Source organism: Gekko japonicus, unplaced genomic scaffold (assembly GCF_001447785.1).
Source record: "Gekko japonicus isolate JY-2015 unplaced genomic scaffold, Gekko_japonicus_V1.1 scaffold2908, whole genome shotgun sequence".
Lineage (NCBI taxonomy): Eukaryota > Metazoa > Chordata > Lepidosauria > Squamata > Gekkonidae > Gekko > Gekko japonicus.
In genome coordinates, this window is record NW_015165329.1 from 60217 (window position 1) to 73794 (window position 13578).

At 49.1% G+C, this 13578-nt stretch overlaps 1 protein-coding gene across 6 annotated transcripts; it reads right to left on the reverse strand.

The window, feature by feature from the left end:
- Window positions 1-990: 990 nt before the first annotated feature.
- Window positions 991-11754, reverse strand: LOC107109832 (arylamine N-acetyltransferase, pineal gland isozyme NAT-10-like). Of its 6 annotated transcripts, none has more exons than XM_015410543.1 (3): window positions 11701-11754; window positions 6645-6782; window positions 991-2107 (listed from the first exon to the last, which is right to left on the reverse strand). In XM_015410543.1, exons 2-3 carry the CDS (start codon window positions 6655-6657, stop codon window positions 1209-1211), a joined length of 912 nt encoding a protein of 303 aa, XP_015266029.1. In that variant the 5' UTR covers window positions 6658-6782; window positions 11701-11754; the 3' UTR covers window positions 991-1208. The 6 variants fall into 6 exon arrangements, with proteins under 6 accessions (XP_015266029.1, XP_015266025.1, XP_015266028.1 ...); XM_015410539.1 differs by having other exon boundaries at window positions 991-2110; XM_015410542.1 differs by lacking the exon at window positions 11701-11754 and adding an exon at window positions 8147-8202 and having other exon boundaries at window positions 991-2110.
- Between the last annotated feature and the right edge of the window lie 1824 nt (window positions 11755-13578).

Sequence of the window (13578 nt, forward strand, 5' to 3'; positions counted from 1 at the left end):
GCTAGCGGCCACCACTCCCTCCACTACAAGTTAATTGAATGCTTTATTTACTCAAATTACTTAGAAGAGGTCCATTCTGCATCAATTGCCCATCTGTTTCAGTTGATGCACTCAAGTTCTAGTGTTTTGGGGAGAGGGTAAAAAAGTTCCTTTCCACTTCCCCTGCCCCATGCATAATTTTATAAATCTCTAACATGCCTCTTCAGTCTACTATTTTTCCCCTCTAAATGATCACTGAGACATATTTCTACACGGGGGCTATTATCACAGGGAGAGCTTTTGCTATGCAGATGTTTGCTGTGTGGTTCAGGCGGCCTCTAGTAATGGCTCTGCAGAGGCATGAAGGAAAACATTTGCTCTAAGTGGTTAGTCACTCTGCACTTTAATGCCATTTGGAACCTCGGTAGGGAAGCTATAAGGTATACATTCAAGGGGCCAAGAGAGAGCGAATAATTCACAAATTATGTTATCTGCCATGTAAAAAGGGGGAATCCACAGAATCAAGGGACCTTGCTAATCTTATCAAAAGCCATTTTGCATCCCTGGAAGTTAAAGAAAAAATGGCTTAAGTAAAAACCCCTAAGGCTGCGGTCACACACACTAAATAATCCACTTTCAATCCACTTTTCAACTGGATTTGACTGTGGCCCGTTCTGCATCTAGCATTTGCTGCATTGTTTTACCAAACCCACGCTGGAACAGAAATCCCCCTCTACGTTGCATGCCACTTTTACTTTGATTGGTTGTCGGATTTTATGGCAGTGTCCAAACTGCATGTCGCTTTCACTGCATTTGATCTCTCTGTTTTATGGTAGCCGTCTGCACAGATTTATGGCCGTTTTATGGCCATTCAGGGGTGACTGCAGTCAGTACAGCGTTGGCCTGGGGTATTTGAGTGTGGTTTTGAGCCGCATCTTTTTCTGTTCCAGCGTGGGTTTGGTGAAACAGTGGAGCGAATGCCAGATGCAGATTGGGCCTGTGTGAACTGGCAAAATCCAGTTGGAAAGTGCATTGAAAGTGGATTGAAAATGGATTCTTTAGTGTGTGTGATCGCGGCCTATGTTTACTTTAAAAATCCGCTTGAAGTGAAATTAGCTAGCAATCTAGAAACGTGCAAAAATAACCCAAATGTTCTTTATTTCTCTCACGATTTGGGGGACACTTGACCCAGGCAGGATTCCCCAAATTTACTCTGATAGTAATTGTAGCTAAGATGTGGGGACTAAGCTTTCATTTCTAGGGACAAGCTTTTTCTTTAATCTTATGTTGAACGGCTCCTCCAGTGTTTTCTCCACTTCTTCGTCGGTAAGGGTGGTTCGCTCAACCAGATCCATGTTGTCCTTGTAATCATATTTGGTTTCGGTGAGTGTCCAGCCAATCAGAACCTGAAAGCCACTGGTGGTCTGGAGACTACAGATAGACTTCTTAACAAACAAAGACTCGGGGACAGTCTGGAGAATCGTACTCTGCTCCAGGAACTCCTCGATTGTACGTGGCTTGAGAGTAAAAGAGTAAATCTTCTTGCAGGCCAAGTCTTCTGGGCCATCGAAGTAGAGAGATTTGTTTTCAGGATCAGAACTGTACACTTTGCGCTTTATTTTGTCAAAGTACCACACTCCGTTGTCTTCGGTGACGTGGAAGATCCCGGGCTTCTGAGGTTGGTCCTTCCCAGAAACCAGCTCCAGAGGTTCCCACAGCTGGAAGGCTATCCCAAAGCCCCCATCTGCAATGTAGACTTTACTATCGATGACCACTTTCAACAGGAGGTGATTCATGGCGGCGTCGTATCTGTCTTCCAGAGGGACGTAAACGTGACCTCCCAAAAGAGTGACGTCGTAGCCCATGGTCTGAAAGACCCACGATAAAAGGAGGTTGTTCTCCAGACACCACCCACCCCGGTGGCTCTGCACAATCTTCTCGTAGGCGGCTTCCAAGCCAAACCCGATGGTTTCCCCGCAGTGTATGTTGAGATTTTCAAACGGTACCGACCGGATGTGGCACTGCAAGACCGCCGTCAAGGTTTTCAGATCCAGGGGGCGCAGGGGCCCCTTGTAAGAAATCCTTGCAAAGTATTCCTTAAGCTTCATGCCGCTGTGTTGTGCCCCTGCTGCTGAAGGAGTAAAATGAACAGCTGGATTACAATGGTCCCTCAACTCATTTCATACTCTCGGTTCTGCTTCATAACAGTTTTAAGTGTTTCTCAGTGAAATCCTAAGCAGAGCTTAGCCTGTTTAACGTCGAGGGATTTGTGTATTTATCTGCTTCCATCCCATCTTTCTGCTCAAAACGAAGACCCGAAGGGGCTAACAGATATAAAACATCCTATTAAAAATGCAGGTATCAAATAATTACCCATGTATTGGCAAAACGGTACCAGGTTTCCACTTTCCAGGGGACAGGTCTGAGCAGATAGGAGTGCTTAGCAATGCTCCCTCTAAGCTGTGGAGCCTTGTGAGCAAAAATTTTACTTTGTGAGCCACTGGCATTAAAGTGGTGAGCGAGCAATCTGGCTGCTGCATAAATTAGTTTGCTCTGCAGTCATCCTTCCTGAGCTAAGACAAAAATGTGTGAGCCAGAGGCTAAAAAACTGTGAGCTAGCTCACACTAACTCAGCTTAGAGGGAAGACTGGTGCTTAGTCCCAGGTAACAAATCCCCCCCCCCTTTCTGGTGAGTTTTGAGTTCTCAATTCCAGTACATGCAGTTTGGGATTAGGATCGTGATAGTCCCCGAAGACACTATTTGGGGAAACTGTTTCCTCGACAGGCACAATAGAACCCCCCCTCCCCCAGGACTGTTTTATACTACCTTTTGCAGTTCCGCAGGGCCTGCAAGACGGAGCTCTTCCGCCAGGCATTTAAGTAGGGGCCGCTGCTACTGCAGGCTCCCACTGCAGGTCGTTACAACTGAACATGGCCCGTGGTTTTAACAACAAATGGTCTAAGAGCACAAAACATCGCGGACCATCTGGGCAGCGGCAATTTATTCCTGTAATGTACCATCCAGACTAATTTTAATCTGCCGCCAGCACTTTGTATTTATAATGTATTACTGTATGGTGAATATTGTGTATTTTAATGTATTTATGCTTTTATGGAAGCCGCCCTGAGCCCGCTTGCGGGGAGGGTGGGGTATAAGTTTGATAAATAAATAAATAAATAAATAAATAAAATGGCATAGGAGGGAAGGCTGAAAGGCCCCCTTTCCCCCTGAACCATGATCCTGACCCTAACTGGGCACCACACATGCAAGAAATTAAGGAGAACCCAGAACTCATGAGTGTGTTAGTGACCTTGGATGGAGAAGGCCCAGGACTCTGTTTAGGATTATACTGCCGGTCTCACACCCAAGGAAACAAATGTGGATTCTGGAAATGCCAATTTTATCTAGGGATGAGAAATTTCCCCCTAATTCTGTTGCATCTTAACTTGGAAAATGCCTACAGTGATACATGGGGTGGGTGGGGAATCAAGCCCAGCAGAACATTAACGGACAACAATTTCTTCCAGGGTATTGGATGGGAGACCACCAAGGAAGTCCATGGTTGCTATGCAGAGACAGAGGATGGCAAAACGCCTCTGTATGTGTTTTGCTCTGATTTGGACAGCTCAAGCTTAGCCTCGGAAGCTCAGCAGGGTCCACCCTGGTTAATACTTGGATGGGAGACCACCAAGGAAGTCCAAGGTTGCTACGCAGTGGCAGGCCATGGCAAACCACCATCATCAGATCTTAGAAGCTAAGCAGGGTCAGCCCTGGTTAGTACTCGGACAAGAGGCCACCAAGGAAGTCCAAGATCATGACGCACAGGCAGGCAATGGAAAACTACCACCACTCCTTAAAAATAGGGGTGGCTGGATTCTTCCACTAGATCAGATACAGGGGTGCCCAACCTTTTAGAGCCTGGGATGTTGAGAGAGTGTGGTGAGTACCAGGGCTATTTTTGGGCAGGAACGCACAGGAACGGAGTTTCCGGCTGGCTCCCGAGTTGGCCACGCCCAGCAGGAACTCATTAGCATAATAGGCCACACCCAACAGCAGGAACTCATTAGCATAATAGGCCACACCCAACAGCAGGAACTCATTAGCATAATAGGCCACACCCAACAGCAGAAACTTATTAGGATTGGCTACATTAGGGGTGTGTGGCCTAACATGCAAAGGAGTTCCTGCTACAAAAAAAGGCCCTGGGTTTTGACAACAAACAAGGTCAACAGAATAAGAAGCAAAAGGTGGGTGTGGCTGGATGACCACACTTCTGGTAACATGGGGGGGTGACCTAATGTGCTAACGAGCTGTGCTGTCGGGGGTGTGGCCTAATATGCTAATGAGTTCCTGCTGGGCTTTTTCTACAAAAAAAGCCCTGGTGCGTACCATCCCAAAATGAATGCCACAGGAGGGGAAGCCAAACCCAAAATGGCTGCCACGGGAGGTGGACTGAATGGGATACCTCAGACCTCCTGTGAAGAATGAAAGCCTGAAGGGAAAATGGAACCACATTTTGACTAAGGCCCATTCTGCATTTAGCATTTGCTCCGCTGTTATGCCAAACCCACACTGGAACAGAAATTCCCGTCTACATTGCATGCCACTTTCACTTTGATTGAGTGTCCCATTTTATGGCAGCGTCCAGACGGCATGCCGCTTTCACTTTCTTTGACCTCTCCGTCTGCATCGATTCATGGCCCTTTTATGGCCATTCGGGGGTGACTCTGAAGTCAGTACGGCATTAACCTGGGGTAGTTGAATGTGGTGTTGAACTGCCTCTTTTCCTGTTCCAGTGTGGGTTTGGTAAAACAACTGAGCAAATGCTAAATGCAGATTGGGCCTAAAGGAAACCCAGGGGCTTACCGGTCCTCCTCACCCACCAGTAGAAAACTCTTTCATCTGAATGCAGGCAACCAATAGCAGGCCCTGCCTTGCACTTTCTGAAAAGCTTGGAGGGCACAAAGGCCCCATGTTGGGGGACCGTGAGATAAAGCCTGTCCAAAGGTTTTCATTTCAACCTTGAACAGCTTAGCATACAGTGATTACAGCATTCCCGTTAAGTGTTCTATGGTTTTGCTATGAGACTTAGGCTGAATCTGCATTTGCATTTTTAAATCATTTTCGTGCTGCTGTGACGTCGTCTTTCTCTATGCTTGTTTGAATGTTGTTTGGAGAAGATTCTTTTAAAGCAGTGTGGCGGTGCAATGACAGTGGAGCTGCCCCAAAGGACGATAAACATATGTGGATGTGCAAAAGTATGCTAGCACTCTTGAGGTGTGAAAATGACACCAAATGTAGACAGCTTTTTTGAAGATGGAGTCAAAAGGCTGGGACACTGGTGGGAAAGACAAATGCAGATTCCGCCTTGCTGAACATGAGATTGAATGCAGGCTAAATTTTCCAATGGAACTTTCCTGCCTCGCCCCTCCCACTGCATGCCATAGATCTACACAAAATGCTAACCCTAAAGGATTGGAGACCCTGAAGAATGATGGGGGGGGGCGTGTCTTTCAGCAGCAAGGGGGAATCGGCAGAAATGGCCTGTTCATTCTGGATCCAGCTCATGGTCCCCAAATCTGGGATGGCTGACATGCCACGAAAATGGAAATATTTGGAATATTCACCGGCTGACCTTGCTTAGTTTCTCACTTGGTAGCTTGACTTTAAATGCAAATGGGAATTCCAGTGATTGTTTTTTTCTGCAGGAGCTTGTTTTCAACTTCACAATCCCTAGAAGATTCCTCTTGGGCAAATGCTTTTTAAATCGCGCCGTCAGCTCTTATTCACCTCTCAAGTTTGTTTCTGCATCCTGCTCAGATTCATGTTTAAATCAGCAATTCCCACCCACCCCTCCAAACTTTATGCCCTAAATGTTGCTGGCTTGTCAGCATCTCCCTTTCCCCCGGCTCATTTCTGATACCTCTAGGGCCTCAGCTTCAGCAAATCTGGATACAGGAGGGAATTTGAGCTGTCATCCTTAACTTTGCATAACAAACAGCAGCCTCCAAAATACCCTCTCTCTTCTACCCCCATGTCTTAAATCTATGCCTTGCATACTGTTCCTCCAGTTCAACTGTTTCCCCAGTTCTTTTGCCCCTGGCCTCTTCCAACGCTCCCTCTAAGCTGTGGAGTCTTGTGAGCAAAAATTCTACTTTGTGAGCTACCGGCATTAAAGTGGTGAGCGAGCGACTTAGTGCCTGTGCATACATCAGTTTGCTCCGGAGCCATCCTTCCTGAGCTGAGTCAAAGATGTGTGAGCTGGAGGCTAACAAACTGTGAGCTAGCTCACACTAACTCAGCTTAGAGGGAACACTGGACTCCCCCTCTGTGCCCCCGTTTCACCTCTAACCTGAAGTAGCCGAACCCACAGCCAGGGCTTGCTAGCTTCCCGTTCAGCGATCACATCAAAGTTGTTGGCATCAGTTTCCAGAACCTGTTTTCGACCCTCTCTGAGCCTTTCTGTTTACAGTCTTCTTTCTCCAGCTCCGGAGCTGCCCAAGTCCAACTTAGAGCAATTCAGAAGAATAAATACCAACCCGTTGCATAACGCTTCCTGTTGTTATATAACAGGAAGCTATCCACCCCCCCGGAAAATACTGTTCTCCACACACACCATAGAGTACATTTCTGGGAAATTCTGGGGTTTTAAAAGGTATCTTACCTGCTGAATTCATCCTAACAAGTGAAGTGTCCTACGGCCCCTTCCTCGTTTCCGTTTATCAACTTGCTCGGACGGCTGTTGTTGCAGAAGTGGAACCGTTTTGAGTCTCGTCCCTCTTCTGGGAGTTCCTCGGCTGTTCTGTAAACAAAGCAACAGTCGGGAGGGTAGAGTCCTGCTGCTCTAAAAGTACAAGCTTAAAAAAAAGAAGCAAGAACTATAAGCAGCTAAGCCTGCCCACCCCACCCCCAGTCTGAAAGGGCCGATGAACTGGTTGTTTTACTGCATTGCCACATTGCTTTTATTACGTTTGTTTCCGACTGAAGTTCATTGCCAAGGTCCAGATTGGAGGGAATGTTGGGGCAAAGTTACCTTGGCGGGCCCCTTGCTCTGCAGTAAGAGAGCCACGCAAGCTAAGAAACCTTCCAGGTTACCTTAGATCTGCTTGAGAGCCTGTTCCTGGTTGCACGCCCAGGATCCCTGCCAGTTTGCACCAAGGCGTGCACGCACAGACTTATGGTCCTGAACAATGCTCCCTCTAAGCTGTGGAGTCTTGTGAGAAGAAATTCTGCTTTGTGAGCTGCTGGCATTAAAGTTGTGAGTCAGCAATTTGGCTACGGCATAAATTAGTTTGCTCTGGAGCCCTCCTTCCCTGGGCTGAGACAAAAATGTGTGAGCTGGAATCTAAAAAACTGTGAGCTAGCAGGCCCGTAGCTAACCAGGGGCCCATGGGGCCCGGCCTCCCCATTATTTTAATGGCTCCCCTTCCCAATTCTCGGCTCCCCCTCCCTCCCCCCGGCCCCCTTCCCATCAGGGAGGGGGGAAGGAGCCCGGCCCCGTGCGGAGAGCCCCCGTGCGACCGTCTCCCTGGCGTTGGGCAAAATTCTGGGTGCGCCTCTCCAGCCAAGCCCCAAAGCGCTGCGCTCAGCTTTGCTCCCCGCTGCCAGGGCCGGCCCCAGCTTATTTTGCACCCTAGGCGAGGATCCCTTCTGGCACCCCCCCCCCGGCGCACGTGTAAACCGTCCGTGTTCCCCTCCAATAAAACATTTCAGCGTGTCTGGGCGCATGCACACGAAAAAGCGTACACCCAGAATTAAACTTGGTCGGTCTCAAGGGTGCCGCTGGGCTTGGATTGTGTTCTCCCCCCCCCTCCGCCCCATTTCCTAATAACAGAAGTTTTGAAATCATTCCTCTCGAAGGGTTAACAAGACATAGCTGCAGTCCTTGACTGGCATGCAGGGGGAGGGAGCGGGGGAAATTAGCTGTGGAAAGTCATTTCTTCCGGGTCCTGTCCTGTCCAAGCCAAGGCAGCTTCTATTTGATGCTTCCGAGGCTGGGAGGGAGCTGGTGAGTTCAAAGGGTGGGGGATGGAAAAAGAGGGCAATTTGGAGCGGGAGGGGGGGTGCAAGACCCAAGGCAGAGATAAAGGTGAAGAAGAAAGGCAGGCAGCTGCAGAACTGCGGGGAGGGGAGGGGAGAGAACCGATACCCCCCCTTCCCGATCACCTGCTTCCCCCTTTGCTCCTTCCTTGAAAATGGTTCCTGCAGTCTCTTCTTGCAGCTGGAAGGGGGGGCTGAATAGAAAAGCGATGGGATATTTATGGCAGGACATGAGCTTTTGTGAGTCACTGCTCACTTCTTCAGATATCACAAGGTTGATGGATTTGCATTCTACTAAATATGGTACTTTCCATGGAGATAAATCAAGGTGGGTAGTCCTGTTAGTCTGTCTGTAGCAGTAGAAGAGACCAAGAGTCCAGTAGCACCTTAAAGACCAACAACATTCATGTGGTAACAGCAGCTAAAATCTTATATGCAACGTTTTGAAACTTCCAAAAATACCCTATGAACAAGATCTAATAATGAAGAGCATGGAAAGTGCGGGGGGTGGAACAGAGGCATGGCAGGACCACACAAAAAAAACAAGAGTCCAGGAGCATCTTGAAGAGTTAACAAAAAATTGTGGCAGGACATGAGCTTTTGTGAGTCACCGCTCACTTCTTCAGATACCACAAGGTTGATGGATTTCCATTCTGCTAAATATGGTACTTTCCATGGAGATAGATCAAGGTGGGTAGTCCTGTTAGTCTGTCTGTAGCAGTAGAAGAGACCAAGAGTCCAGTAGCACCTTAAAGACGAACAAAATTCATGTGGTAACAGCAGCTAAAATCTTATATGCAACTTTTTGAAACTTCCAACAATACCCTCTGAACAAGACCTAATAATGAAGAGCATGGAAAAAGCGGGGGGTGGAACAGAGGCATGGCAGTACCACAGAAACATATAGTGGTGGGCAGTGTTTCCTCTAAGCTAAGTTAATGTGAGCTAGCTCACAGTTTTTTAACCTCCAGCTCGCAGATTTTTGTCTTAGCTCAGGAAGGAGGGCTCCAGAGCAAACTAATTTATGCAGCAGCCAAATTGCTCTCTCACAACTTTAATGGCAGTAGCTCACAAAGTAGAAGTTTTGCTCACAAAACTCCACAGCTTAGAGGGAGCATTAGTCGTGGGCCCCCTGAGAAAAACATGGGCCCCCTGAGCAAAAAGTTGTTAGCTTGACAAGGTAATCTACCCTCGTGCCTCCCAGAGAGTCAAAAGAGAAGGCAAAGTGACAAGGGTTGCTTCTGCATCATCATCGTTTTGAAAATGTTTTTTAAAAGTAAAGGTAAAGGTTTCCCTTGCTTGAAAGCAAAGTCGAATCCAACTCTAGGGGGCGGTGCTTACTTCCATTTCCAAGCCAGAGAGTCAGCACTGTCCGAGGACGTTTCTGTGGTCCTGTGGCCGGCATGGCTTGACGCCAAAGCGCACGGAACGCTGGTACCTTCCCCACCACAGCAGAACCCATTTATCTACTTGCAATTTCTTGCTTTCGAACTGATAGGTTAGCAGGAGCTGGGGCCAGGGACCGGAACCCTAGGGTCACATGGCACTACGGTACTGAACTTCCGAGCTATCAACCTTCCAGTCCGCAGCTTCAGCATCTTAACTGCTGAGCCACCGTGACCCCTACCTGAAAATGTTAGGGCAATGTAAAAGATATTTGTTGTTCAGTCGCACAGTCGAGTCCGACTTTTCACGACCCCATGGACCAGATCACGCCCGGCCTTCCTGTCTTCCGCCGTCCTCTAAAGTTGGCTCAATTTCATGTTCGTTGCATCGATCACACTGTCTAACCATCTCATCCTTTGCTGTCCCCATCTTCTTTGACCTTCAATCTTTCCCAGCATCAGGGTCTTCTCCAGTGAGGGCTCCCTTCTCATTGGGTGGCCAAAGGATTTGAGCTTCAGTTTCATTATCTGGCCTTGCAGGGAACAGTCAGGGTTGATTTCTTTTAGGATTGACTGATTTGTTCTTCTTGCAGTCCACGGGACTCTCAAGAGTCTTCTCCAGCACCATAGTTCAAAAGAATCTATTCTTCGGCGCTCGGCCTTCCTTATAGTCCAACTCTCGCAGCCATACATGACTACTGGGAATGCCATTGCTTTGACCATGCGGACTTTTGTTGGCAGGGTGATGTCTCTACTTTTTATCATGCTGTTTAGGTTCGCCATAGCTTTCCTCCCAAGGAGCAGGCATCTTTTAATTTCATGGCTGCAGTCACAGTCTGCGGTGATCTGGGATCCAGGAACGTGAAGTCTGTCACTACTTCCACAACTTCCCCTTCTATTTGCCAAGGAGTGATGGGGCCGGATGCCATGATCTTAGTTTTTTTGATGTTGAGCTTCAAGATTTAGGCGGGTAAAATAAGATCTGCATTAACGGGGGATAAGAAGTGTTTGAATGACTCCTGCAAGACGTGGGTAGGATATTTATGCTCAAGTGATTTGTGTCATGTTACCCTCGCATCTGAATATGCCGTATGGTTGCTGGGTCTCCCCTTGCCACTAGCAGGGGGAGGGGTGCTAGGGTTGCCGGCTCCAGGCTGGGAAACTCCAGGAGATTTGGGGGTGGAGGATAGGGAGGACAGGGACCTCATTGGGGTACGATGCCACAGAGTCCACCCTCCAAAGCATCCATTTTCTCCAGGGGAACTGATCTCTGAAGTCTGGAGATGAGCTGTAATTTCAGGTGGTCCCCAGGCCGCACCTGGAGGCTGGCATCCCTAGGTGCCACTGTCCCACCACCCAATGGAGGAGAGACCAAGATAGACCCCCATGCCATCTATCTGCTGCAACTAAAACAGGAACAATGACTGCTGAGTGCTTCCGGTTGCCCTGGCATGGGGCTTCCAAGTTCTCTTGTTCTAGCTGAGCTCCTATACCATTTCAACCAGTGATATGATTAGCAAAGTTGAACCTCTCATAGGCAGTGTTGGCATGTTCAACAGATGCTGGATAATGCACCTTTGAATCCACTTCCAGTGCACTTTGCAACTGGCTTTTACTGTGTGGAATGGCAAAAAGAAGAAGAAGAGGAGGAGGAGGAGGAGATTGGATTTATACCCCACCCTTCACTACCCAGAGGTGTCTCAGAGCGGCTTACCTCTTTTTCAAGAACAGCTCTTATCAGAGCTACGGCTTGCCCAAGGCCATCCAGCCAGGTGCAAGTGGAGGAGTGGGCAGGCCCATAGCTAGGACCTTTCTAGTGGGAAGCCCTGGGGAAAGTGGGGGAGGCGGAGTGTGTGCGTGCGTGCGCAAAGCGCGCGCACACTGCACACATCACCCGGAAGTGACGTAATGACGCCGGGCACGCTGGGCCCGCCCCCAGCGTGCCCCGCGTTGGCAATAACGCTACGAGCCTGCTTAAAAGTAGCCGAGGCTAGGAAACGCATCCTTGTCAGCCGACAGTGAGTTAGCCTCCGTTACTATTGGCCTCCTCCCGGCCCGATCAAGATCTCCCCAAGCTCCCCTGAAAGAGAGCCGCCTTGCAAGCCCTGCGGACCCGAGGCAGACCCCCCCACCGCCAAAGCAGGCCCCTCCGCAGAGAGCTGGTTCCACAGGAGGGGGGCGAGCAAAGGGGAAACATACAGCAGAAAGTTACACGTTGGAAGCATTGAAACACACACACCCTCCCCCCGACAGGCTGCAGCAGAACGCCTGTCTTCCAAGCCTGACATTACTTACTGGAGAGGCAGCCTTTTCCCAGCCTGGCTGCCCACAGCTCCAGCCCCGTCCAGCTCACTTTCCCTCTCCCCTCCCCCTCGGTCCGCCTCTCTAGCAAACAACGAGGCTGCTTTTAACCCTTTCAGTGTTGCTGCGAATGGGGGGGGAAATGCTTCCTGCCCTTCCCATGAAACTTACCCGACTGGACTGGACTTCAGCCAGGCTGCGGTCAGCGGCACGCTAGAACGCAGCTCAGGGTGGGGACATGTCCACCTGCAGACAAGGACTGGAGGGAAGAAATGAAGGGAGCTGGGACCCACCCGCGCGCTTCCCCGCCTCTGCCGTGCAACTGCTCCGCGGACAGCGCTCGCCCGGCTCTCGGAGGGGCTCGCTCGGGCGCCCGGCCCAGCACACACACATCCACACCCCTCTGGACCACAAGCTTCCCCGGCGGCCACTTGCCCGCTTTCCGACAGCGCACAAACAGCCCTCGCGGAGCTTGCACGGGGGTCTCTAGATCCCCTGCACACACGGTGCCCACCCGCACCCTTGGAGGCCACAAAAGCCCACCGCTCTCTCTCTCGCACAAACGCTTTGCCGGCATTGCCGCCGCTGCCAGCCTCTCGTCATCTTCGGGCCGGGGGGAGGGGGGAGCAGAGGATCGGGGGAGGTGCCCACAAAGCCCGTGGGGGGCGGGCCCCGTGGGCCCCACGCGAGCTACGGGCCTGGTGGGGCATCAAACCCGGTTCTCCCAGATTAGAGTCCGCGCACTTAACCACGACACCAAACTTGCAATTAAAAAAGAAAGCAACAATTGCTCGTCCCCAATCAAACTAGAGAACTGTTGGTAATAGCCATATAGATCCCCCTCACCCCCAATACACACATGCTGGTTATATCTGTAAATCCTTACAAAGGAATACAATATCAATAGCTGGCACATGTTCTAAAAAATCCTGGGAAAAAGAAACGATGAGCATGTGTGTGCAGATGAGATGAGAAATATTAAAGACTGCTTAGTTTGCGGTGATGCTTGTGTTTGGCTATATTCCCAACTGCTCTCATTAGCAAGTGTTTTTGTTCCATTGGAAAACGCTCTCGTGGCTATTGCATATATTACGAGTGTATTCCCAAGATTACTTCAATTCTCTTTTCAGCCTTGTTAACCACAAGAAATCCAAATAAAATAACTGACCTCCTGCGTCAATGTGACTATGGATAGACAGTGGTGGCAAACGATGCTCCCTCTGAGCTGTGGGGTCTTGTGAGCAAAAATCCTACTCTGTGAGCCACTGGCGCTAAAGTTGTGAGTGAGCAATTTCCCTACTACATAAATCAGTTTGCTCTGGAGCCATTCTTCCTGAGCTAAGACATAAATCTGTGAGCCGGAGGCTAAAAAACTGTGAGCTAGCTCACACTAACTCAGTTCAGAGGGAACACTGGTGGCAAACCGCGACTAAAACGATGGCCTATATCAGTGATGGAGAACCTTTTAGAGACCGAGTGCCCAAACTGCAACCCAAAACCCACTTATTCATCACAAAGTGCCAACATGGCAATTTAACCTGAATCTTGAGGTTTTACTTTAGAAAAAACAACTCATACATTAACTTAAGATGATCCAAACAAAGTAAGGAAAACAATCCCAAATGCTTTCATTTACTTAAAATTGTTTGGCAGAGAATTCGACACTTTAATGATGGTCTGGGCCTGGCTGGGGCGATGGCACGCGTGCCCGCAGAGAGGGCTCTGAGTGCCACCTCTGGCACCCGTGCCATAGGTTTGCCACCACTGCCCTATATGCATAATGTTTATATGCATCAGTATGCATATTTATTTATTTATTATTTATTGTTTTGAGATCCCATATAGGTTGGAGGTAGAAGAAGAAGAAAAAAA